Here is a 27,090-nt window from a genome sequence, read left to right as displayed (position 1 = left end):
AAAGGCACTATATAATAGATTGATAGATATGAAAGTCACTATATAATAAATAGATAGATAGATAGATCTTGGCAGTAAGGAGACCAGGATTTGGATTCAGGGTCCTCCCTGTGTGCAGTTTGTATGTTCTCCCCATGTCTAGTTGGGTTTCCTTTGGGTGCTCCAGTTACTTCACCCAGTCCAAGGACATGCAGGGTAGGTGGACTGGTGATTCCCCAGTGTGTGTTTGGTGTGTGTGTGTTTGCACTGAACTGTCCAGGGTTTGTTCTTGCCTTGTGCCCTGTGCTAGCTGGGATCGGCTCCAGCCACCACCAAAAAGCCCCTGTTCTGGAATTAAGTTGCACGAAGTTGTTCTGGAAGCCAGTTAGACAATAACATGACATAAATAGACAGATAAATAATAATATACATATAGGCTATAGACACACTATGGTCTGAACACACACCAGAACAACTAAAAAGGAAGAAAAATTGAACAGAAAGAAAATTTCTGACTTGGCAGTCCCAGTCCTCTAAGACATTATGCGGGCTTATTGCTGTTGGCATAAAGGAGCCATCATAGTGTTTCTTGACACACTTTTGATGAATAATTGGGTATTCACTCAAGCAGCAAACATTGTTATTCGGATAACACAAATTGGAATAAAAAATAGCAGAAGGAGATGTGTGAGAGAATGAAATTTATAAAGCAGCTAATACTGAGTTCAAATGAAATATAAGCAGGAATAGGTGGAGTGCATTCATTATTATGCCAAGGTAGTAGAGTGTCATGGGCTGTTATCATAGACTGTTAATAATACTGTGTACAGGGGATAATGTAAATGCTAAAAAAAACAAAATGACAAAGGGGAGACTGAAAATTAAAGAGAGGCACTGAAGTTAAAAATGAATATCCAGTAATGGATTAGAGAGCTGTACATATTATATAAAGAACTAAGAATATAAAATGACATTTGCCATTAACAAAGGCAGTGATTATTACACTAGAGGTAATGAAAGTGTCAATTAAAGTTAAAGCAAAAATAATAAAAGTGTAAGTGCTAATGCAGAGAGTATGTACTATATAGAGAACACAGATATCAAGTCCAGTCAAGTCGAGTTTATTGGTATAAAATTAATTTCTTCTTTGCATGTCTCCTTAGAACAGGTGACAAAAATAAAATACAACAATAAAGAAAAAACCCACATGACAAATATTAAAAAAAGATGAGCAGAATGTAAAAATGGTAAGTTAAGTTAATAATGCAGAGATAAGATAGGAATGATCAAATATATTGTATTAATTCATGAGAAAATTGAATTGATGGAGGAGCTAATAAAGACAGCAATGTAGAGGGAGGAGTTCTTCAAGAAAATACTAAAATCATTAAAAAAAATACACAGTGAGTATGGCAGTAAAATGTTAAGGGGACACCAAACTAAAAAGCTCAACTCAACTATAGGGAATTAAAAATGGGGGCTGACACACATAATAGAAATGACACAGCAGTAAACTGTGGCACGTGCACTGAAAATTGCTTCAGGTTCTCTTAAAACAGACAGTAAAATTATATAGAGACTCGATCAAAAACAATTAAAGAGAGCTAATTGAGGCAATGAAAAATGATTTACTTAATCTCCCATATGTGTTATAAGATGTTAGAATGAGAAAAATAAAAATAGGGAAGAAACTAATGCAAACAGTTAAGGTGAGGTAGGAGCAAACTAAGCAATCAGGGTTACAGTACAGTATGATTGCAAATACAGTAAAAGTTAAAGTCTACTGAAAATAATAATAATAACACTTTTTATTTCTATTGAACCGTTCCCATGCTCATGGCAATGGTAACATAGCGGTTAAGCCTTTGGAGTTCAGACCCTGAGGTTTTGGGTTCAAATCCTGACCCTGTGTGACTCTGAGCAAGTCACTTCACTCTCCTGTGCTCCAGTTGGAAAAAACAAATGTAATCAATTTCATCTCAAATGTTGTAAGTCACCTCAGATAAGTTTGTAGCAAAATAGTAAGTAATAAGTGACAGCAGGCACTACACTACATACTGTATATGTAGCAGAAGAGAAAGTACAGGTAGCATAGGGATCAGTGGATTGTAAATATTACAATATATTGGGGACATTATAGATGATATAGAGGCATATTTCCATAATAACAGTTATACTTGAACACTAATACGTTACATTAAACGGACCACTTACCGTAAAACGTCTTACAGGGACACTGCTGGAGTTGATAAACATGGCATAGGAGCACAAATATGGTCAGTGCAGCTCGAATGCTTTCAGCACATATTATTTAGTGTAGGTCAACAAAGAATAAAGAATAATGCAGTGACAACAATAAGCGGAGCTATTGCAGAAAGTGTACATTATGTACAGTGCTTAATGCAGTGACAGAAAATAAAAAATAGTGATTGAGTAACTGAAGACTCATCCAGCAAATATGAAGCAGCAGCAGCAGAAATCCAGACAAGCTAAAGGGGGCCCTAATATTGGAAATGGTGTAGGACAATAGCAGGAGCAGTGACTGTGACACCCTCTAGCACAACGCACCAGCTAAGATTTAGAGCTTCACCTGGCATTCTCTTCTGATTACAGGTATGATGTGGATTCAAAGAGCCCTGATCTGTCCAAACACGTGAGTAGATGGCCTTCCTGTGCTGAAGAGCAGCTGAATGACCAGTGAACGTCATTGGAGAAATCCTGAAAAATTAGATAAAGTGTGGCAGAAGAAAAACAAGACCAGGAGGCCACAGATTTGTCTCTTAGCACATGCTTGATGTGGCATTCCTTGGTTTGGTTGATCTGATGGCCACTCCACTTGTTACTGGTGCAATAATGTAAAGGGGCCAGTGCCAGCCTCCTGGACTGGTGGATAATGCCCTTTTCAATAAATCATTTATAGTTATAGAGGATGTGAGAGGCATCTGACTTAGCCAGATGTTCATAAAATCATTACTTCCAGCAGATGGGTAAAAGATCCATGCACAAAGACGCATGCAAATATACTAGGATCTAAAATATGCACAAGAGATATGCTCAGAGGAGAAAACACATGCAACACCCTTTGACATGTAAGAATTACATGCATGAACACATAAATACATCTACACGTCAGTATGTGTGCAAAGACATTTACACACAGACACACAGCAACACATACTGTAGATGTGGGTGACCATGTATTGGTGAACAAGTGTGTGGTTATATGCCATGCATATACATACAAAGTACATACAGTATCTATCTATCTATCTATCTATCTATCTATCTATCTATCTATCTATCTATCTATCTATCTATCTATCTATCTATCTATTATATAGTGCCTTTCACATCTATCTATCTATCTATCTATCTATCTATCTATCTATCTATCTATCTATCTATCTATCATATAGTGCCTTTCACATCTATCTATCTATCTATTATATAGTGCCTTTCATTTCTATCTATCTATCTATCTATTTATCTATATTTTTTTTTTAAAATGACCTTTATTATGAACAATAACAAAATATACAGTCATAAGATAAACAATCCCAATATTCAGGATATTAACAAAAAAGTCTGTATCAGACAACCACCACTACTCCCCCTTTACACTTCTCCTACTCCGCACATAAATAATATAATCAAAAAGTTAACAATTCATTATAATACAAAGACCACCACTAAAAAAAAAAATTCTATCTACCTATTATATAGTGCCTTTCACATCTATCTATCTATCTATCTATCTATCTATCTATCTATCTATCTATCTATTATATAGTGCCTTTCACATCTATCTGTCTATCTATCTATTATATAGTGCCTTTCATATCTATCTATCTATCTATCTATCTATCTATCTATCTATCTGTTACACACACACACACACCTTTTGTATATACAGTATATTATATATATATATATAGATTAGAACTCCCACTTATACATTTTATGTATACATTGTATGTGTATGTATATATATATATATATATATATATATATATATAAACTGATGTATATGTATGTGTACAGAATCACACAATTGTGCACATTGATAGACACATATGTACACACATGCTGTAATAAATGTATGTACATCAGAGACACCTAAATGCTGTGCTGAACATGTATAAAAGCAAACACAAAATACACAGTATACACAAACTCAAAAGTAGCCCAAACATTTACACCTGTCCATGCGCATGGCATCACACAATGACACACATGCATGAACTCAGATGCATGTGACGGTGCCAAAACACCTTCATGCATGCAGTTTCATACGCCATTTGGTAACATATTGTGTTAAAACACACACACACACACACAGCTGAATGGCTGTGATTTGGTACACGGCCTGTTTGATGTTGTATTTTTGCTTTTCTCACCATGTTGATGTGCCATCTGTACTTGAAAGAACTGTACGGTGCTGTTTTAAATATGATTTACTGTGTGTCTGTGCTTTGTGTTACATGATGTTGTTTTATTGTATTAATGCTGCTGCCTGCTCATCTCCTGGAAGCCCACCGAATTCAACGTACGTGTCTGTTCAATATCAGTTCATTCTGCAGGTGTGGGCCCCCGTGATGCGCCTCTCACTCCTGTCTTTTTGTTGTTCCTCAGGACTTCCTGGGTCAGACTTACTGCACGCTGGGCGAGATTGTGGGCTCTCCGGGGAGTCGGCTGGAGAAGCCTCTGAGGTAGGTTATCTTGCCTAAAGGGGCTGGAGAACATGTGTGTTAGTGTGTGTGTGTGTGTGTGTGTGTGATCTCTGCCACTTGCTTTGCTGTTTTTTCCACTCGCCACTACACCCCCTTCTCCCCTTAAAGCCGGATGGCAGTGTCCGATAAAAGCGCTGGCCTGCCTTCTGTACTATCCACTATGGGTATTTCTGTTATCTTCGTGCAACTTAAGCCCTGTCAATTGATTTTGGATTAGCTGGCACAGTTTGCTACTGCGTGGGCTTTCAATGACTGCTGTGTGGGGGCCTATGTACCAGGGGGATTATCTGAGTAAGGCTTTCCTGTGAAAAAACATTGAAGTACAATTTGGAAATTGTTTTACTCATCTTGGGAACATTCAGTCTGAAGTGTGCAAGAAACCCCAGTCTGGTGCTGTGAAGTCTAGTGACAGTGTCCACTGGGACGCCCCCTTTAATAGGTGGTCAGAGTGGGTAGAGACAATAGTCATACGATCTGGGATATAGAAACCTGACTGTGTTTGTGTGTGTGTGTGGCACATACTTATGGCATATCTAAATAAAGTTAATTACTTCTTCTGAAAGTGTTACCTACCTTGTTTTGTCTCAGCTGAAGCAGAAGAAGAAAGCAGAAAGCTTGGTTAGTGAAGGTCTGCCATCCAAATTCAATTTTCTGTGTGTCCCTGCTTTAAAAAAACTGGTGCTGGGCCAGGTGACAGTGGGTATGTGTGTGACACTTTTCAGACTCTCAAACACACACAAGTATGATCCAGGACTAATGGCTCCAATCCAGTAGCTGAGGCCAGCATAGACAATCACTCAACACCCTTAGATGTTCCTCTGTGTAGAGAGAAAGAGAGAGAAGCTGAGAGCATGCGCTGATAGCCCACTGCCGCACCCACCACACAACGAACCACCTGAATTGGTACCCGAATGAAGCGGGTGACACCTCAGCACCACAGTGGAGCAGTATGAGGTTTTCTACGGTGGCTGGAGTGCCAGTCCTGCCACCGACTCCCAAGTTTTCCAAGTTGTCCAAGTTGGAGGACCTGCTGGCAGGGCTGGACACAGGTTACCGTCATATGCAGGACGGAGCAATTACAAGTTAAGGGAATTGCTTAACTCTTTCAGGGTGGATGTCGACTTTTGCCAACAGGAAGGGCTGACGGCGGTAATCAAATGTAAAACGGTGACAAACCTTGCTGTTATGTTTTTGTTCCACTCGGATAGAAGGAACGTTCGCCTGACCGAGATTCCCTGCGCTTGTGTGAGTAGAGAGGACTAAACGACAGTAAAAATGGCATCGACATCCGGTGAGTGATCGAAGCGAATGAGTAAACAAAAATACACCGTGGACGATGTTTTGCATATTATCGCTGAATCGGACTCTTGACTTGTCGGACTCTGATGTTGTTACCAGTGATCGAAAGCGAATGTGAGGTACCGGCATCAGCTGATCGATCTCCAGCTGATTGTGGTGCTGAATGGGTTTGTGTAGCTGATGCGCCTACGGCAACGTTCACCTGGCAGGATCGCTACTTACAATGACAAGGGGTCAGACCAGACTGTGTGGTAGTGAGACTGCCGCTGCTATAACCCCAGCCATGTGAAGACAGCCTGGCAGCCAACCTGCTACCTGTGAGCCGCTCAAGCCACACGTGACACTGAACTGGCGGCCACCGTATGAAGCAACAGATGTTTTATGTTGTTTTATGACTCATGTGTGAAACCACTGCTTTGTGTGCTTTTCAAAAAGCTACATTGTTTTGGAAAATAATATTCAGTCCTCAAAGAGTTAAGGGCCCAACTGGGGGGAAATCATTTCCAGGATTTGAACCAGCAATCTTCCCATTGCCGACACAGCTCCCTAGCCTCAGTGCCTTTTGATATTCTTTCAGTAGTTGTACTTGTTCTTTCGGATGGCTTAGCGGTTACTGCTGCAGTTCTCAGATCCATTGTCCTGGGTTCAAATCCCTCACTTGATTACTGTCTGTGTGTGTCCTCCACAAGTTTGTGTGTGGGTGGTTTTCACGGGGTACATGCAATTTCGGCTGATTGATGACTGTATATGGTGGCTTTAGAAAGCCTTCAAATTCCCTTCAGTTTCTGCACACTTTGCTGTGATGTAGATTTCAGTTTAAGTTGATACAATTTAGCATTTTTGCCCATCAGTCTACCCTAAGTAACCCATAATGGCTTCAGAAAGATTTGCAAATTTATTAGAAATCAAAAATGAAAATCTCTCATTCATTGGAGTTTTCAGACCCTTTGCTGTGCTCAGGTGTGTCCTGTTTGCTTGTATTCTCCTTGAGATGTGTCCAGAACTTCATTGGAGCCCACCAATGGTAAACTGAATTGATTGGATTTCGTTTAGAAAGGCACACACCTGTAGATCTAGGGGTCCACAATTCACAAGAAACCAAGCCATGATGTCCAAGGAACTCTCCGTCAGACCTTCATGATCAAGTTGTGGTGAAGTAAAGATCAGGGCAAGGAGATAAATCCATTTGTAAAGCTCTGAGTGTTCCCAGGAGCACAGTGGCCTTAATAATTGTGAAATGGAAGATGTTTCCCTCCAAAGGGATCCTTCCCAATGCTGGCCGTCAGGACAATTTGAGTAACCGAGCAAGAAGGGTCTTGACCAGTGATGTGCCCAAGAACCCATTAGTTATTCAAATAGAGTTATAGAAGTCCTCTGCTGAGATGGGAATACCTGTTAGAAGAATGACCATTTCAGCAGCATTCCCGCTAATCAACCTCAGCTTGGAGTTTGACAAATAGCATCTAAAGGACTCAGAGAAGAGGAGAAAAAAGACTGTCTGGTCTGATGAGACAATAATTGAACTCTTTGGGCAGAACTCCAAGCACCATGTATCGTGAAGGCCAGGTCATCACCTACATAATAGCATGAAGTGAAAGCATGGTGGTGGCAACATCTCGCTATAAGGGTGCTTCTCAGTGACAGGGAGAGGTGGACTGGTCTGGATTGAGGGAAGGATGACTGCACTCGAATACAGAGAGGGAATTAAAGAAAACCTGCTCCATAGTGCAGGCGACCTCAGACAGGGACAACGGCACACCTTTCAGCACAGTAATGACCCGAGGCTTATATCTAAGACAACGCTGGAGTAGCTTTGTAACAAGTCAGGAGTGCTGGTGTTTTCTTCTCTGAAAGCTGACATCACTCGTATTTCTGACCATGCCTTGTTTAACTCCAGACAGCTATTCATTATAGAATCCTTTGGCCCTTATTGAAAGCAGCTTTACACAGATTACCGCATGAATTCACCCTTTTCATAGATTTGGTTTTGTTAAACCTTTAGCTATTGAGGTTCTCTTAGAAGCTTTAGATGTACAAGCAGGCGGTGTTTATCACACAAGTTATGAATGCTGTGGTGACAAGATGAGAATGTGAGTGGCCAGTTTTTCCCCAGAGAAAGTGACCAGTCCAGTCTTCTTATCTTCATTATGGATGGTATGTCCGTGAGGAGGTCATCTGATACTTTTACTCAAAGTGTCTTACAAATTGCAAGTGCAACCGGACCACTGGAGTGACAAACCGGGTCCGTGGTGGTGCTTGAATTGACATCCTTGGGGTATGCAGTCCAAAATGTAACCACTGAGCCATACTGCCAGTCTCATCTCTATCTTTCTCTCACTGTGGCGCCCACTCTCTCTTTCTGAAATGTTTCCCCAGGCTGGCAGATCTCAAATGTTGTACTCATTTTGGGTGAGCAGACAGAAGAGAAAATCCCAGGCCTGAAGGAAGCAAACAGACAGCTGTAGTTAAAGATTAGGTTGACAGCCCCGTGGAATAGCAAACCTCTGCTTCAGCTCTGTCTCGTTCAGCCAGCCAGCCCAGGAAATCCACACCTCAAGGTCTCCTCAGCAGCAGCGGCTCCTGGCAGTTACACGGTGGACACGTGCCAGACACACTTCATCCTAGAGAGTGCTGAATAGAAAGTAGAGCAGCAGCCATCCTTGGACTGACCGAGGGACAGAAGTCCTGATTTTATCTTACATGCTTTCTGCACCAGCCCCTTTTTCTGTATTACGCACGTATCCATCTACAATAGATCTCAGATATTTAGTTTTTTGAATTCTAAGTTGTCTCTCCATCTCCTATGATCTGGCAAAACAGCGCTTTGAGGAGAGATAATAGTGGTGGGCTTGTGGCTAGTGGGGCTGTTTACTATGAGAAGGCCCAATGTCCAAGAACAATGATAAGGTTGGGGGTCCAATCCTCTGTCTGAATGTGCCCCACCCAATACAAAATATTAAAATGAATTGTACTGTACCTTACATATTAGAATTTAAGAATGATATATTAACTATAATATATTATCAAAAAGCAATATAGAATTTCTGTATTTATCATTTGGCTGACATCTTTAACCAAGGCAACTTGTAACATTTCGGATATAATATATATATAATATCATTTTGTTTTTCCAATTGGAGCACAAGCAGGTGAAGTGACTTCCTCATAGTCAAAGAGTATCAGCAGGATTTGAATCGACAACCCCAGGGTTTCAGTCCCAAGCCTTAACCACTACATCTGCCCTGAATAGGCCATTCTGCCGTGGCGTGTTTTTGCAGGCCATCAGGCACCAAAATGTGTCATTTCTAAAGGGAGTGCACAAATAGTTCCCTGTTTCCCACACCCTCCCACCATATTATTTAATTTTTTAGGAAACAGTGGGGCTTTCATCAGCATCAAGCTAAACTAAGTGACTCTGATGTTTTCTCACTGAAAATTTAAGAACGAGTACCATGTGAATGGAAAACAAGCATTTAGTCAGTCTTTGAAATCACACACCGTCCTAAAGTAGTGCCCTATGACAAAATGGCAGACACATCTCTGGTTGGACCAGAGGCCATCATACTTCCACTTTAAAATTTGAGGAGTGGCCATTTCATAGCACTGTCCACCGGAGGTGACATACAGAAAACTGAAGATATCAGAGTTGACAGACAGAAACATATGATCAATAGACAGATAGATAGATAGATAGATAGATAGATAGATAGATAGATAGATAGATAGATAGATAGTGTGGCAGTAGGGGGCGCTAGTGCCCCCTTGAACCCTCAGGTACCACTCTAGACAATGGATAAAAGTCCAAGACTTCTTTATTTCCTCACACAACGTGAACAAAGCACCCTCCACACTACTCATAAATTACACTACAATAAACCACAATAATACTCTCCTCCTCGCCCAGACACTTAGCCACCATACCTCCCAGCTCAGTTCAGTGTCTGGACTGGCCCGTAGTCCTTTTATAGCCTCTGACCCAGAGCTGTTCCTGCCCAATTAAGCCCACAGTTCTTTATTACTTCCGAGTCAGGGTAAACAGTCCTTTTCTTCAATCCAGGAGCACGTCGTTCCTTCCTGTCACGTGGCCGTGACGTACTCCCGGGTTATAGGGCACACAAGAGCCCATGAGCCCCCCTACAGCGATTCCCGGTGGCCCCCAAGGTATTCAGCAGGGCTGTGTAAAAACACTACATAGTCCATGAGGCCCTGGTGGAACTCGGGGCACGATCCTGCTGTCGGGAGAGCTCCTCCTGGTGGCTTGGGGGTGAGGGCCGGAGCACGAAGCCGGCAGTCCTCCACAATAGATAGATAGATAGATAGAGTTAAGTCCATAAATATTTGGACAGAGACAACTCTTTTCTAATTTTGGTTCTGTACATTACTACAATGAATTTTAAATGAAACAACTCAGATGCAGTTGAAGTGCAGATGTTCAGCTTTAATTCAGTGGGGTGAACAAAACGATTGCATAAAAATGTGAGGGAACTAAAGTATTTTTTTAACACAATCCCTTCATTTCAGGGGCTCACAAGTAATTGGACAATTGACTCAAAGGCTATTTCATGGGCAGGTATGTTCAAGTCCGTCGTCATGTCCTTATCAGTTAAGCAGATAAAAGGCCTGGAGTTGATTTGAGGTTTGGTGCTTGCATGTGGAAGATTTTGCTGTGAACAGACAACATGCGGTCAAAGGAGCTCTCCATGCAGGTGAAAGAAGCCATCCTTAAGCTGCGAAAACAGAAAAAACCATCCGAGAAATTGCTACAATATTACGAGTGGCAAAATCTACAGTTTGGTACATCCTGAGAAAGAAAGCAAGCACTGGTGAACTCAGCAACGCAAAAAGACCTGGACGTCAACGGAAGACAACAGTGGTGGATGATCGCAGAATCATTTCCATGGTGAAGAGAAACCCCTTCACAACAGCCAACCAAGTGAACAACACTCTCCAGGGGTCGTATATCGATATCCAAGTCTACCATACAGAGAAGACTGCATGAAAGTAAATACAGAGGGTGCACTGCAAGGTGCAAGCCACTCATAAGCCTCAAGAATAGAAAGGCTAGATTGGACTTTGCTAAAGAACATCTAAAAAGCCAGCACAGTTCTGGAAAAACATTCTTTGGACAGATGAAACCAAGATCAACCTCTACCAGAATGATGGCAAGAAAAAGTATGGAGAAGGCGTGGAACAGCTCATTATCCAAAGCATACCACATCATCTGTAAAACACGGTGGAGGCAGGCAGTGTGATGGCTTGGGTGTGCATGGCTGCCAGTGGCACTGGGACACTAGTGTTTATTGATGATGTGACACAGGACAGAAGCAGCTGAATGAATTCTGAGGTGTTCAGAGACATACTGTCTGCTCAAATCCAGCTAAATGACGTCAAATTGTCATGATACAGATGGACAATGACCCAAAACATACAGCCAAAGCAACCCAGGAGTTTATTAAAGCAAAGAAGTGGAAAATTCTTGAATGGCCAAGTTAGTCAGCTGATCTTAACCCAATTGAATATGCATTTCACTTGTTGAAGACTAAACTTCGGACAGAAAGGCCCACAAACAAACAGCAACTGAAAGCCGCTGCAGTAAAGACCTGGCAGAGCATTAAAAAGGAGGAAACCCAGCATCTGGTGATGTCCATGAGTTCAAGACTTCAGACTGTCATTGCCAGCAAAGGGTTGTCAACCAAGTATTAGAAATGAACATTTTATTTCCAGTTATTTAATTTGTCCAATTACTTTTGAGCCCCTGAAATGAAGGGATTGTGTTAAAAAGATGCTTTAGTTGCCTTACATTTTTATGCTATTGTTTTGTTCAACCCACTGAATTAAAACTGAAAGTCTGCACTTCAACTGCATCTGAGTTGTTTCATTTAAAACTCATTGTGGTAATGTACAGAATCAAAATTAGAAAAAAGTTGTCTCAGTCCAAATATTTATGGACCTAACTGTAGATAGACAGATAACTTACATAACCGAGAACTGTCATTGTTGGTTCTTCTACCATGACGCCAGTTTTTATCCAGTTAGTGATGGAAGGTGAAACTTAAAACTCTGGCGCTTGGCTCTTTGGACTTGTTACCTTGTGTTGGCCATGCTTGGCTGTTACTCTCTGCTTTGTCTCCTGAGACAACTCATTGCTTATCCTCATGTGTTTAGTGTGAATGGAACTTTTGAATGAGTGATTAGAGAATTGAACACATCTGTGTTTGTTAATTAAAGATAAGAGTGTGCTGGATCACTACGAGACAATTATTTCCTATAACTGCAAACTGTTGCACTGCAAATCAATATACATATATACATATATATATATATATATATATATATATCTTATATATAAACGTCTACGCATGGAAATGTGTGTGTCTGTCAGTCTGGAAGTGAGAGGTGGGTAAGGGCTCCACCTCTTAAGGATATGCAAGTGAGGCCAGCACGTTGGAAAAATGAAACCTCTGAAGAAAGTCACTTGCTTAGCTGCTAATACACAAGCAATGCAAGCACGTCAGCACAACGAAACCTAGGAGAGAGACGCCCAGAATAGTTCAATTACCTGACATCTGTGCATTTCAGTTTTTTTTGTGATGATTTCAATAGTTTCTAGGCTTTTTACAGCACAGGCTTACACAGATAGTATATTAGTATATATATATATAACCCTGTAGTTAGGATATAGCAGGATGGATATATATATATATATATATATATATATATATATATATATATATATATATATATCCATCCATCCTGCTATATCCTAACTACAGGGTCATGGGGATCTGCTGGAGCCAATCCTAGCCAGCACAGGGTGCAAGGCAGGAAGCAAACCCCAGGCAGGGTGCCAGCCCACCGCAGGGCGCACACCCACACCCCAAGCACACACGGGACAATTTAGAATCGCCAATGCACCTAATCTGCATGTCTTTGGACTGTGGGAGGAAACTCGAGCACCCAGAGGAAACACACACAGACACGGGGAGAACGTGCAAACTCCACGCAGGGTGGACCCGGGAAGCGAACCTGGGTCTCTGTACTATGAGGCAGCAGTGCTACCCACTGTGCCACCGTGCTGCGTATATATATATACAGTACTTTCAGGAAAAGCAACACTAACTTCTATTACATAAGACAATATAAAAGATAAACGAGCATAAAATCTAAAAATACCAGGAATTCGTTTCCTTTTTTTTTAAAGGAAAACACACAGCCCACACTCTAAAAGTCCATCAAAAACAAGAATTGGAGGATACAACCTTTAGTGGTGCAGAGTCCAGTTTGTGCACTGTTACCCCAACAATTAACCGTCTAGCTGTCCACCGATGCAGTCTGTTCACCGGACACTCGTTTCCCAACAGAAGTTTTATCAAAATCATGGAATCCCTGTCAGAGTCTCTTCGTCGTTCGTTTTTTTCCACTCTGGGCTCCTTGTGTTACTATGATCTAGACATGCCTCATTTCTCGTCTGCCAGCTTTGCACGGTCCTTTCATGTGGCTTCCCTCTCTCGCTGGACCTACAACTGGCATCTCCTTGTGGAGCTGTCTCTTCCTCCCTGGAAGTAAGTGTTGCTGTCCTTGTGCCTCACATCGTTCCAGCCATGTAACCTCGTCTGCCTGTGAGCCCCCGTGCTCTGTCCGAGTGTCTTGGCAGCGTTCTCAGTGGACTGTCCCTCCTCTACCTTCTCCTGCCCAGAAGTTTAAATCTCCTTCAGTCCCTGCCATTATCATTTCTGGACAATCGGATTAAACAATGGCACGTCTAAATTTCCTGGGTTTAACAATAATGAAAACACAAGTTAACAAAATGTATTGTTACCAACTATCAATGAGTACACAGCTGATTAGAAACCAATATTCTCAGACATGTTAATTTCCGTCAGGTAAATATAAACATTTTCCAAGGAAAGAGCAGTTCTTTTATCCCAATGTTATATTGTTTGTAAGTTTAAACAGATAAAACTTCAAAGCAGTGATTCTTTTGCAAGACAGCAAATACCGATATCCTGTAGACAGCCATCACAATAATCAGTAGCAGGATAACCCAGGAAATTTGCCTTTTAACTTCTTGCTCAGTCCAAACAATGGGTGCCTGTTCATCTGCTGGGTTTTAAATGTAATATTTACATGTGCCTTTTCCTAAGAGAGAAATGGAACGACCCAGTGTACAAAAATGTCCCCCTCCGACATATATATATATATATATATATATATATATATATATATATATATATATATATATATATATATTGCGAACGGTACCCGGGCACAGACAGGCAGACATGTTGTTTTCCACCACCACACATTTGTTTACAATGTCTATTTACAAAGATCAGTGCACACACAAGCCCCTACAGGGTTGGGCCTCTACCCGTGTCCCCCAACACAACCAGCCCTCCTCCAGTCCTCCTGGGTGTCCCGGCTGGGTACTACCCCCAGCCGTCCACCACAATATATATATATATAGCTCCAGCGACCCCGTGACCCTGTATTCGGATTCAGCGGGTTAGAAAATGTTTGGATGGATATATATATATATATATATATATATATATATATATATATATATATATATATATATATATATATATATATATATATATATATATATATATATATATATATATATAAATGCAATGTTAACTCATTCACTCATTCATCAACAAAGTAGGTATCCGCTAAGGGAGGACATTTCAATATATCAGTATCGACTGTCAAACTAAATTCCCCAACATCTCAAAAATGCTTTGACGAATTTGATTGAAATTTAATGACATTATACAAAAAAGAAAATTAGCCAACACAAATCTTTTATTTGTCAGGATTTTTTTTTATTTATCAGTATTTATTAACATTGTTGGACCACGCAAATAGCACCAGTAACTAATAGAGTCAATGGGTGACTGAAGAAGGGACGTTGTCCTGGACAGGAAAAAAGAGATGCGACAATATTTGGCATGTTCAGTGCGATGTAAAATGGAATGGGATAGTTTGGCAAAGCTCAAGAAAAGGGCAAAGCTTTGATGGTTAGCAAGAGTCAATGTTGTCTGCTAGCTATCGGCACTCTTAACATGCATACTGGCTCTCATCTTGGTTGCAGTGCTGAAAACTGTAAGCGGGACTGACAACCTACATCCCCTTCTTTGACCATGCTTAAGTCACATAATAGCATATTGTCACTCTTAAATCATGGCACTTAAATGTCTAATGAGGAAGACACCAAAATTCTGTTTCGTCACTCAAAGCTATTGCTCTGCGCTCCTTGCCCTTCACATTAATACATCAGTGTAACACAAAGGGTAACACCACTTCAAAAAATCAGATAAAGTCTGATTTCGTTATACATTTACAACTGTGGACTCTAAAGGGGGACTACTTAAAACTGAATAAAAATATAAACAAAAATGTACTACTTGAGTGAACGACGTAAAGAAGTGGAAATCCTAAACATCTAATAAAGGTAATAATATATACTCAAATGTCACATCTACTGACTTCCCATTTGAATTCAAAAGAGTACACCTTTATAACAACCATCAACAAAAGCCAAGTCAGTAGGAAAAGCAGGAAGTGATCTACGGCAGGAATGTTTAACTCCTAGACAATTGTCTACAGCATGTTCAGGAGTAAGCAGCTCCAGTGACCTAATAATACAGTATAATTATCACTGACTGGTGCCTTTATTCAATTCAGCTTATAACATTTGAAATGCAACTGGTTCCATTTCTTTTGGTTTTCCATTTGGAGCACAGTTGAAGTGACTTGCTCACTGTCGGAATTTGAATCCACATCCTCACAGTTTGAAGTCCAAATCCTTACCCGCTGCGCCACACTGCCTGCCAATATAATTAGCCTATTGTAAAAAAAAGCTACTAATATCGTGAACAAAAAGTTACTCAATTAGTGACGTAGTACATCTGATACACCCAGTTATCCAATGGCGCTATAAGGAATGGCCATCGTCTTAGGCAATTTACCGTTGGAATTACAGCTAGTTATTTGAATAAAATGCAAGACCCCCAGTATTTACTAGATCTAAGCTACAGTATATCCAATAGATTGCTTATTTAGTTTGCTCTATAGCTCTTACTCTGTTACTTTTCTTACTCTGTATATGTTATGTCAGGCTGGGGGCACACGGATTTAGTTATAGAATGCACGTTAACTCTCTTTTGCAATTTTTCTTATTTATTTCATCTCTTGGTCTTTATTTTTTCTATACATTTTCTATACAATCGTTGCACACACAGACATATTTAATAGTCCATTCTAGCCTATCTCACCTTATCGCCCTCTGATTTTTATTTTAGTTTATTGGCTTTGTAGCACAGCCACTAATCTGTGCTCCGCCTGGTAGGTTTGAGAGTACATCTTGATCTCTGACGGCTTTTACATTCCTTCTCCGTTGTTCAGATTAATTCTACAAGTGTTTCCCTCTCCTGACTTCCAGCTTGATCTTTTTTCTGCTGCCAGAAGCCTGTTGAGGAATCTATTAGAAATATCACAGCTGTCAAGTTAAAAGGCCTTTTCACTTCTTTATTTGAAGCCACATAAGTAATTTTGCTTTTAATTGGCTAAAAGAGTTTACATTTCATGTGTTTATCGATTTAAATAATAAGAAGTATTCATTTCAGACAGTGAGTCAGAATCACAAGGACTGCAATCCTCTCTTTTTCTTTTTAATTGGATGAGCAGCAGCACCTCAGGAAGGCTGTGAGAGGCGGCAGTGTGTGATCGGCGGCCAAGTTCACTGGTGCTGATGGGGGGAGCCGCTCCCCAGTTCGCTCCAGCTTCATCCAGCAATGCTGCCACGTCTTGTGATCAGCCAATGGAATTCACTGGAAAGTGCAGCACGTCTTGGTGCCAGCTGCTTTCATTTCAGAGCACCAACTGGCAAGAGAATGAGGCTGTCACACTTAGTGCTTGGGGCACATTTCTTATGTGCTCTGTTAAGCTCCTCATTCGGGTCCATTTGCAAATAAAAGACATCATAAATCAGCGGTGAACTTTCAGTCTACACAGAGCAGCTTTTAAAGGATGGCGCCACCTGTCTCCAGATGCCACAGGCACGTCCTCTTGAAAATGGCCCTGCTCATTAAATTAGTCCATTCCTTGTTTTTTTTCTAGTAGGCAGCTCCTTTTTCAGTGATGCCCAGAATGTGCCTGAGCTGGACAAAACCCACCATCCCACTTACCACTCAATGTAGAATCCTTCCCTTGAATTATAAGTCAACAGTTTTAAACTATACTGGAAGGAAACTGGCATCAGATACTCATGCTCAGCCTACTGGCCACAACAATGATGAACATATCTGGAGATACTGAAAGACCAGAGGATTAACTTGGATTCTGAGAATGGTCGCTTCCTTCCTGGTGCCATTGTGATGGCTCATTTTCTGTTATTTTGCACTTTGACTTTTTGATCTTCAGATCTATCTGTCATGATATAGTGCATTTTATTATCAACTAGCCAAATACCCGCGCTTCGCAGTGGAGAAGTAGTGTGTTAAAGAAGTTATGAAAAAGAAAAGGAAACATTTTAAAAATAACGTAACATGATTGTCAATGTAATTGTTTTGTCGCTGTTATTAGTGTTGCTGTCATATATATATAGATATATATACACACACACACACACAGACACACACACATATAAACATATCTACATATACATATAAACATATCTACATATACACATATCTACACATACACATATCTATATATATATATACATATACACATCTACATATATATACACATATCAACACATATACATATATACATATAACATGTTCTGTTCTGTATATTGTATTGTATTGACCCCCTACTTTTGACACCCACTGCACGCCCAACCTACCTTGAAAGGGGTCTCTCTTTGAACTGCCTTTCCCGAGGTTTCTTCCATTTTTCCCTACAAGGTTTTTATTGGGAGTTTTTCCTTGTCTTCTCAGAGAGTCAAGGCTGGGGGGCTGTCAAGAGGCAGGGCCTGTTAAAGCCCATTGCGGCACTTCCTGTGTGATTTTGGGCTATACAAAAATAAACTGTATTGTATTGTACATACAGATAAATATACATATATATACACATACATACACACACATATATATATATACACAGACACATATATACATATATATACAGATCTACATATATATACATATCTACATATATATATATACAGTATATACACATACATACATATATATCTACATATATATATACTATATATAGCAAAATCCCCGCGCTTCGCAGTGACGAAGAACTGCTTTTAAATTTTTATTAAGAAGAAAAGAAAACCTTTTTAAACTGAGGGAAAATATACCAATAACTATCTGTCAAGGATCTCTTTGTATACCACGTTGTCAGTTCAGCAGTCCGGTTGTAATATGACCAAGCTGTGCACTGAGATTACTTTTGAGAATGCAACGTATAGTTTTGTCCAGGAGGAAAGCAATGTTGCCTCAAATCAATGGCCACCTTTTGTAGGGTGTGTCGCTGAGACTTATTAATTGTCATCGCGAAGCAGAGCCTTACTGGAAATTTGAGGCATTTCAATTGAAATGGGAGATCAGAAGGTATAACAGTGATGCGAGGAATACATTCAGAGTGTGGCGCTCTGCTGTTTTTTTGTGTAGCTGCCTTCACACAGCCTCTCTGCTGCTTTGTAAACGAACACCATATAAGGTCATCGTTTCTCCTTGCTTCGCGTTTCTGTACTGTTTTATTGTTCGTTTATTACAATTCTTATAGTTATTGTGTAGCTATTCGAGACTTACTTTACTGTTCAGGTACCCATTTTCTTTTTTTAATCTGCGGCTTGTACGTTATTTTTTGTTCGTTTATTACGATTCTAGATATTTATTGATTCCCTTCTTTAGCTGACATCCTGCTCATATAAGACGCTCCACTGGTTTTTTGTGAAACAGCCTTTACACAGCTTCTCCGCTGTTTTATAAACGAATGACATATAAAGCCATCACCTTGTCAATTGTGTAATGCTTTTTTTGAATGGGTTTGATGTATGGAAGTGATCACTCGTACTGCGTTCAGTCAGTTCACGTGAGCTGCTCTCTTGTGTGATGTTGCAATGTCCACGGCTTTATTTAATGTTAGCTAAGACCCGGCACTTAAAAGTTTCTGGCTGCACTCCGGTTGTAATATGACGAAGCTGCGCGAGCTCACTTTTGAGAATGCAACGTATAGTTGTCCAGGAGAAAAGCAATCTTGCCTGAAATCAATGGCATCGTTTTGTAGGGTCTGTCCCTGAGACTTATTACTTGTCATCGCGCAGCAGAGCCTTACTGGAAATTGGAGGCATCTGAATTGAAATGGGAAATCAGAGGGTATAAAGGAGATGCGAGGAATACATTGAGTGTGGAGAAGCTCTAGAGACAGCGTGTGTATTAACTTGTGGATTTTTCTGTCAGTACTTGGTGGCAGCTTGACGAAGTTGCTTCCGCAAGACCATGTTAGCTGTGGAGACAACTCGGAGCATATTCTTTTACTACCTTGTCAATTGTGTAATGCGTTTTTTGAACAGGTTTGATGCATGGAAGTGATCACTCGTACTGCGTTCAGTCAGTTCACGTGAGCTGCTCTCTTGTGTGATGTTGTGATGTCCACGGCTTTATTTAATGTTAGCTTAATGTTAGCACTTAAAAGTTTCTCGCTACAGCAATTTTAACTCCGTTACAAAGTGATCCAAAGTCTCGTTTATACCTCGTGTCTTCTCATTAAACTTGTATCTCGCGAATAAAGTATTTGGCGTTTTTCTTCAGTGCTCTTTAGGAGCTCTTCCTTCTTTTCTATGTACTGCGGTCACAGTCAGTTCACGTGATTATGTGGGAGGCGTGATGATGTCACACGCAGGTCCGCCCCCCACGGCCATCGAGCTAACGTCCATTATAGTATATGTAGAAAAATAGGTTCCAGTTATGACCATTACGCGTAGAATTTCGAAATGAAACCTGTCCAACTTTTGAAAGTAAGCTGTAAGGAATGAGCCTGCTAAATTTTAGCCTTCTACCTACATGAGAAGTTGGAGAATTAGTGATGAGTGATGAGTGAGTGAGTGAGTGAGGGCTTTGCATATAGATTTATTATATAGGGTCTTTCTTATGTAGCTGTAATTATATGGGTCCCTTCATATCTATCTATCTATCTATCTATCTATCTATCTATCTATCTATCTATCTATCTATCTATCTATCTATCTATCTATCTATCTATCATATAGTACCTTTCATATCTGTATATCTATGTATGTATGTGTCTATCTATCTATCTGAAAAATTAAGAGCATCTCATGTATTAAGAAATCTTTTTTATTTGTTTCTACATGGAATGCGTGAAGCACCTATTGTGGTAGCCATGTCTGTCTGTCCACATGAAACAACTCTGCCCTCTATGGACCAGTTTTGTTTAAATGTGGCACACTTATTCTTCAAGAAAGTTTGTCAAGACAGTTTTTTTGTTGAGATACCTTGAACAGATTGTGCTGTACACAGTTTTAAGATTTCAAAATGTCTCTCTAATGGGCACTGGTGACTTTGCAATTTTGTCAAGTACCTTAAAACAGAGAACCATTCTGTGTGACTATGGCTATGAATTAGTTCACTGTTTCAGTTTTACCTTGACAGCAGTTATACCAACTTGTATATTTTGCTTATTTTCCTCTTTTCACTTCTGATGGTTGCTATTTACAGCAAACAGATCCCCAATAAAAGTTAATAAAAAACCAACAGACTGCGTGAGTGGGTAGAAAGTCACAGCCACTTGTTGTTACCACACATGCGGGACAGCAATCCTCTGTCAGCAAGTCTAATTGGGCATAAGCTGAAACCTCAGCAACTGCAAATTGTTTTAACTTTATGAAGTCTTCCCAACTGTTTGAGTGCAAATAAAAGAGAAAAAGCGCATCAGTGTCTCACTCCTCCTGATGCTTTAAGTTTTAACAGATAAGATAAATGCATCTTCCCAACTGTAAAAATATAGCATGCAAGCACATAAAACAAAAGGTTATTTAGCTATGAATAAAGTACCCTGTGACATGTAAGCCATTTTGCACACAGCAAATAAATATTTTGTTAGTAGTATTTACCTTACACTAAACCAAGCACATAACTCCATTATCTACAGATTATAATGATTCACTATTTCATTGTCAGTATAACTTACCAGGGTGGCCAAACAGCCCAATGACAGCTACAGTCCCCAATTTCAGGCTATCCATACAAATAAATAACTGAAGAATATCAAAATATTTAGAACAGCGGGTCCAAAATTCCAAAGAGGGCACCTCATACCCCAGCTGTTAGTCCGATGTAATATTCGGGTAATGATGCAGTCAAAACTCTGACAGGGAAAGCTTCATTAAGAACTGTGCTGCCATTTAAGTGTTTCCACTTCAGGGATTGTGTTGAATTCTACATGTTCATTTGTCAATGTGTTTTTTTTCCCATGAGCTGATCTCTCTCTGATGACAATGAAGTAAAGCCGGCATTAAACAAACTAGGATGGTTTGGGTCCCGGTTTGGGACTTAGAAATAATCTGGTCACCCTATAATTTACCATCATAGTGTCACATTAATAGTCAGTTGCTTTTCCATAACATTTGCTGTAACTGAATAGCTTTGCAAGACCCCATTCATGAAAACTACAATGGCCAGACATGCTTAAGGAAAGGAGGAATTAATTCCAAAAGTTTTTTTCTTGTTTTTAATTTAGGTAATGTTAAATGGCAATTGTATATCGTGTGTGTGACTATGGTGTGTGTATGTGTGTGTGTGCGTTTGTCTGTGAGAGTGGTCCCTGTAAGAGTCACAGAGTCCTGTCCAGGTCCGTTTTCAGCCTTTTGCCCAATCCTGGAGAGATAGCCTTTGGCCTCCGCAATTCTGAAATGGATTGAGAATGTTCTAGAATGTTCTGACCTGCTGCACCCACACAGTCCTTGAACACAGCTGAATTTTGTGTCATGTGTACATTTTCCAACTTGCACTTTAAGTAATGCTTACTAGTTTCAACTTTGGAGAGTTTACAGTGACAATCAACCTGGCACAGCAAAGCAGTACAGCACAGTATGTGTCAAGAAACTGGCACTCCACAAGATATCTTGTCAAATGTAATATATACTATAAAACCCAAATGGTACTGTTTGTGCAGAATATTATGCAAAGCACCTGATAAATAAGGGATGTTGCACAACAGCATTTTCATGGACATGTTTGTAATGGGTCATTACACGATTGTGAAGCAACATTAGGTAAATTCATCCAAGTACCAGTTCTGTACAACTGTTGATGTCACTTACCCCACTTTTAGAAACTGATTGCTCATTTGATTATATCTAATTTTGTTCTTGAATTGAAATGTGTTACACACAGAGACAACGCTAAATAGAATGCAAAATGTGTGTTTTTCTTTTAGTTATAAGTTGTAATCTATGAGCATGAATTAAATTGCAATATGCTATCCAAACCCTTCATATTTCACTCTCTGCAGTCCTGGTCCCTCTCTTGTGTCTCCATGTTTCTATGTACAGGTTGGGTAGTGATTATTCCAGTCTGAAATCTGTTGTTGCCAAGACTAACAAACTTTTGCCTGTCAGTCAGATTGGACTTAAACCACTGGAGGGCAGTGCCAGAGATACCCAGTATGTTCTCCATTCTGGACAGTAGAATGTCATGTCTGATAGTGTCAAAATCTGCACTAAAGTCTAACAAAATGAATGTTATATATAACAGAATTAATATGTGATAAAAAAAGAAAGTAATGTGTAGCATACTTTGTGGCAAGGATTTAAAAATCAGAGCAGCACACTCCCGTTGCTAAAGAGAGTTACTCTAAAACAAACAGCGCAGAATAAAATTGGCCCACAGATAAAAATAATTGCAAATTCCTGTATTAATGCGATAAACATTTAACTGACTAAAACAAATGTTTTAACCTGTGGACAAAGAAGAAGCGTCACATCCCAACTTCAAACGCAACATTTTACAAGCTTATGCTCATTAATGTTTCTGTAATTTAAAAATAAGATACGCTCCATGCCCATTGGTAGCTGTATTATCGTAGTATTTCCCTCTACTTACCCTTTACCTGTTTTCTTCAAGGGTAGGTGTACTCATCATGTTCATTACCGGGTTAGTCTACTGTTGTACTTTAAGATTGAACAGACACATACGTAGCTATAGGCATACTCACAGACCCTAATAACAACTGTGCTCCATGAATAACAAACACACAGCTGGTTAACCTCTGGCACTTTAAACCACACAAGTGCCTTAGGAACCTATCTTAGGAATATCTTAGGAAATCTTAGGAATATCATTGGCACAAACAACATATAATGTTTTAAAGATATCTCAGACCTAAATATTACTTTTGGTCTATAAGAATACATTTAAACATACAAAGGCTAAGCACTCTTGACTATAGGCCATTTATCAGCCAAGAATGGCTTACTTTATGTACTGTTTGCTACTTTTGGGTGGAGCTCTTACCTGCAGCCTTAAAAAACCTTGCAGCACAGACGTAATGGCAAACCTCCGGCTGCACCAGGTGCTCAAAGAAATCTACCTTATTACTTCAATCACTCTAGACATTAAGACAAAGCATAGAAAGTTAAAAGCAGCATGATATTTATTACAGGAATAATAATACCAGTAGAACAAAGAATACTAGAAAATAGGACTGATAGTAAAGTCTGGATATACTGTATATAGTCTTTAGAAAAAGCTTATGAAAAATTAAAGATGACAAGGATGAATGTCACAGGTGGCTTGTGATCTAGCACTCATAGTTAATTAGATGCTTTTCTGACGATCAGATGGAAACAGCTACACGTTGACGTCGCTCTGTTGTCTTCTGACGTCTTCAGACCTTCTTCTTCCTCCCTCCTTACTATATCGCTCCTCAGACGAGGCATATTTATTCTAAAATTCTACCAAGGGGTTTTGCAAGATGTCATTGTTAGATATTCTGATTGGCTGGCTGTCAATATGATGAATATGATGAATGAATTCACTGTTCATTTTCCCAAACAACTTTTTTTGATGTTCTCTGAGGTATCGGCAGGTCTTCCTTTCCCAGTCTGTAAAATAATTAGATGTCCATACTTTCTCAGTTATAAAGTAATTGATAGCCTGAGCCACCGGCATGTCTTTGTTGGAACAGCTGTTTTAAAAGTGAGGTATAACTGGGAAGAAGACATACTTTGATTTGTCCTGAATGTAGTTCATCTGTTGTCTTGTCTTGAACAAAATATAATGGAAATATAAACAAAAATGTACAGATTTTGTACCCCACAACAGTATCTTACAAGGCTCAACTGTCAAAAGCAAAAATGAACCTGAAGTGCATTTGTAATATATGCAGTAGAATCAATTCCCTGAAAAATGAGTATTGAAACAATTTTTAAAATGTTACAATTGATCATTTTCGATATGTTGATATCTGTGACATCGCTACTATACAAAGTGAGGCACACTTACATGCACACCATGAGTAACCATCTTTGGGAAGTGGGAGGAAGTCAGAGTACCCACACTCAGCAGAAACTTTAAACACTGACAGGGTTGCGATTTGCACCCAGCACTCTGGAACTGTTAGCCAGCAGCTAAATGGTGTGCCATCCAGGATTAAGCCTGTGCTGAATTTATATGGCAATGAATCAGTCAAGTAATTATACTCAGAGGCTAGCTGGGTCTGCTACAGCTTCAAAAAGCAAAGGCCATGCAGAACTGAAGGCTCATCCCCCGGTATACACACACAGCCAGATGTGCTTGTTTTTTGATTGTGTGACCCATTTCATTTCAAAGTGCCCGGTATTAGCCTTTGATCTGCTAATTGAATTATCAGAAAGCTCCAGAGAAGCAAGCATTTGTCATGTAAACCACATTGAACAAAGCCAGTGCTGCCATTTGTCCCTAGAGAGCCTTGCTCTTCAGCAAGTCTCAATGAGGTTTTTGTAGGGGAGCCTCTGTCTGAATATCAATGGAGGTAGGCAGGCAGGCGGTGTTTTCAACGGAAACACTCTACCGTGTACAAAGCTGCGCTTCCATCTGGTTTTCCGCAAGTTCTCTGGAGGGGTGCCTATCAGCACCGACAGAAGAGGGGGAAGGGATGCACACAGGCACACCTCGTTTAATTAAAGCCGATCGTTATTTTTAAATGCGAAATCTTCAAAGTTCCCAGTTTTCATTCAGCACTGAAGACTCTTAACTCAGAATCCTTCCAGTGGCATTAGAAATAATTACAAAAGAAAAAAAAAAGTTGCTTCTCATACTTAATCAAATATTTAATTACCCTTTTACTTAATTATTGAATTATCTTTTCCTATTATGATCTGGGCTTTGGGAGCACAATGACTCTCTAATCAGCTGTGGGAGCATTAACTCGGCGTGTCTGCAGGACTAGCAGACGAATTCACTCAAATTCAGCGAGGTGTTTTTGAGATAAGACATCCATTTATACTTGATAAGGAAAATATATCTGCATTTGAAAATGAGGGCCTGGACTGTCACCTCTGTAGGCCTGGAGTTTTGCTAAATTTAATTTGCCCTGTTGGGTGGTGGGCTGTGAAGCCTGTTTCATTTAAGAGCAAACAGCACGCGTTCCACTTGTGACTTTGCACAATTTCCTTGCTGGGGGCAACTCTGTGTGTTCCAAGCTGCTTTAATAAGAGCCAATACTCGGCAGGTGCCTGTGTTACAAGTGGAGAAGAGCAGCTTGATTCTATCCATGGCCCATATCTGACACCCTGCCACCTTCCAAGCATTCATATTGGATTTGGTGATTGGTGAGGAAGCGTTCTGAAGCAAGTTAAGAGTTCAAAAACTGCACAAGGAGTTTTAGAGAAGGTGATTAGTGGGTACAGGTGCTGTTTTGTCATGGTAGGATCCTATGGTCATACACATACACATCCAAACAGTATTCTTAACTAGTTGAGGGCTGAATATTTTTTCCAAAAAATTGCTGTAGGTGCATCAGCTACACAAATGTGTTCAGCACCACAATCAGCTGATGCCAGTACCTCATTTTCTTTTTCAATCTCCATCTCTGGATCACTTGCATCAAAATCGGAGTGCAATAGGTCATTTTGCTTTGCACATTCGGTCTCTTGCCAGATGTCAGATCCATTTTAGAGGTTGTTTGCTTATCGCTACTCGTGCACACACAGGGCAAATCAACAAAGCTAACTTTCCTTCTAGCAAAAAGTGTCAACCTAAAACGCAACAGCGAGTTTTGTCGCAGTTTACAGCCGATTACCGTCCTCTACCCCTGAAAAGTTCGACAAAAGTCAACATCCGCCCTGAAAGAGTTAAACAGGGTGCAAAATACAGTTACCGGAAAATCCCATTGCTGACTATGCCAAATGTTTTATCGTGGTAGGGTCCTGTATGGTGCCCCTATTGCCCCTAATACACTTTATTACGCAGACTTTAGCAGAATGACCCAAGGCCCATCCTCATCGCCAAGGGAATTGCTGTGGACTCACACCACAAAACATCTCCGCTTGAAGATTTACACTGTGGTGAACTGCCGGTGGGTGAAAACACAGCATCTGGCTCAGAAGTGGTCTCACACTGCCAGCACACTGAGAGTGACAGACATTATAGGCCTCACACATAAAGAGTACTTATGTGCATAGGGTCTGTTTGTGTGTGAGACAGTCTGTGTTATTTTACGATGCAAATGTTGGACAACCCTTAATGAATTTAGAAAATATCAGGTTAGGATATGTAGAAGACCAGCCCGACACCAAGGACACACAATGTTCGAATGCACACTCTTATTTATTTACAGTTCTTTTAGCTCACAACACACAGTACACCAGCCCTCAATTATGCTCAGTCCCTTTTCTTCCTCTACTCCTCTCCTTGCAAGCTCCGTCCTCTTCCACCCGACTCCGTTTCCCCGAATAGAGTGAGGCGGCCCCTTTTATAGTACACCCAGAAGTGCTCCAGGTGCTTCCTGATTAACCTCCGGCAGCACTTGCGGGTGTGGCAGAAGCACTGCTCGTGAGTCCAGCTCCTCTTCACGTAGCAATTCCGGGTGAGGCGGAAGTGCTAGAGATCTTGTT

The 27,090-nt window shown here is 40.2% G+C and overlaps 1 protein-coding gene across 1 annotated transcript in view; it reads left to right on the top strand.

Annotated features, from left to right (window-relative positions):
* Positions 1-27,090, top strand: part of LOC120526698 (copine-5-like) — a 299,334-nt gene that overhangs the window by 80,197 nt on the left and 192,047 nt on the right. Inside the window, exons 5-6 of the mRNA XM_039749857.1 lie at positions 2,593-2,632; positions 4,612-4,688. Of these exons, the coding sequence (XP_039605791.1) occupies positions 2,593-2,632; positions 4,612-4,688 (117 nt within the window). The remainder of the gene's footprint in view (positions 1-2,592; positions 2,633-4,611; positions 4,689-27,090) is intronic.

This window comes from Polypterus senegalus, chromosome 3, assembly GCF_016835505.1.
Source record: "Polypterus senegalus isolate Bchr_013 chromosome 3, ASM1683550v1, whole genome shotgun sequence".
NCBI lineage: Eukaryota > Metazoa > Chordata > Cladistia > Polypteriformes > Polypteridae > Polypterus > Polypterus senegalus.
This window is presented reverse-complemented; position numbering and strand designations above follow the sequence as displayed.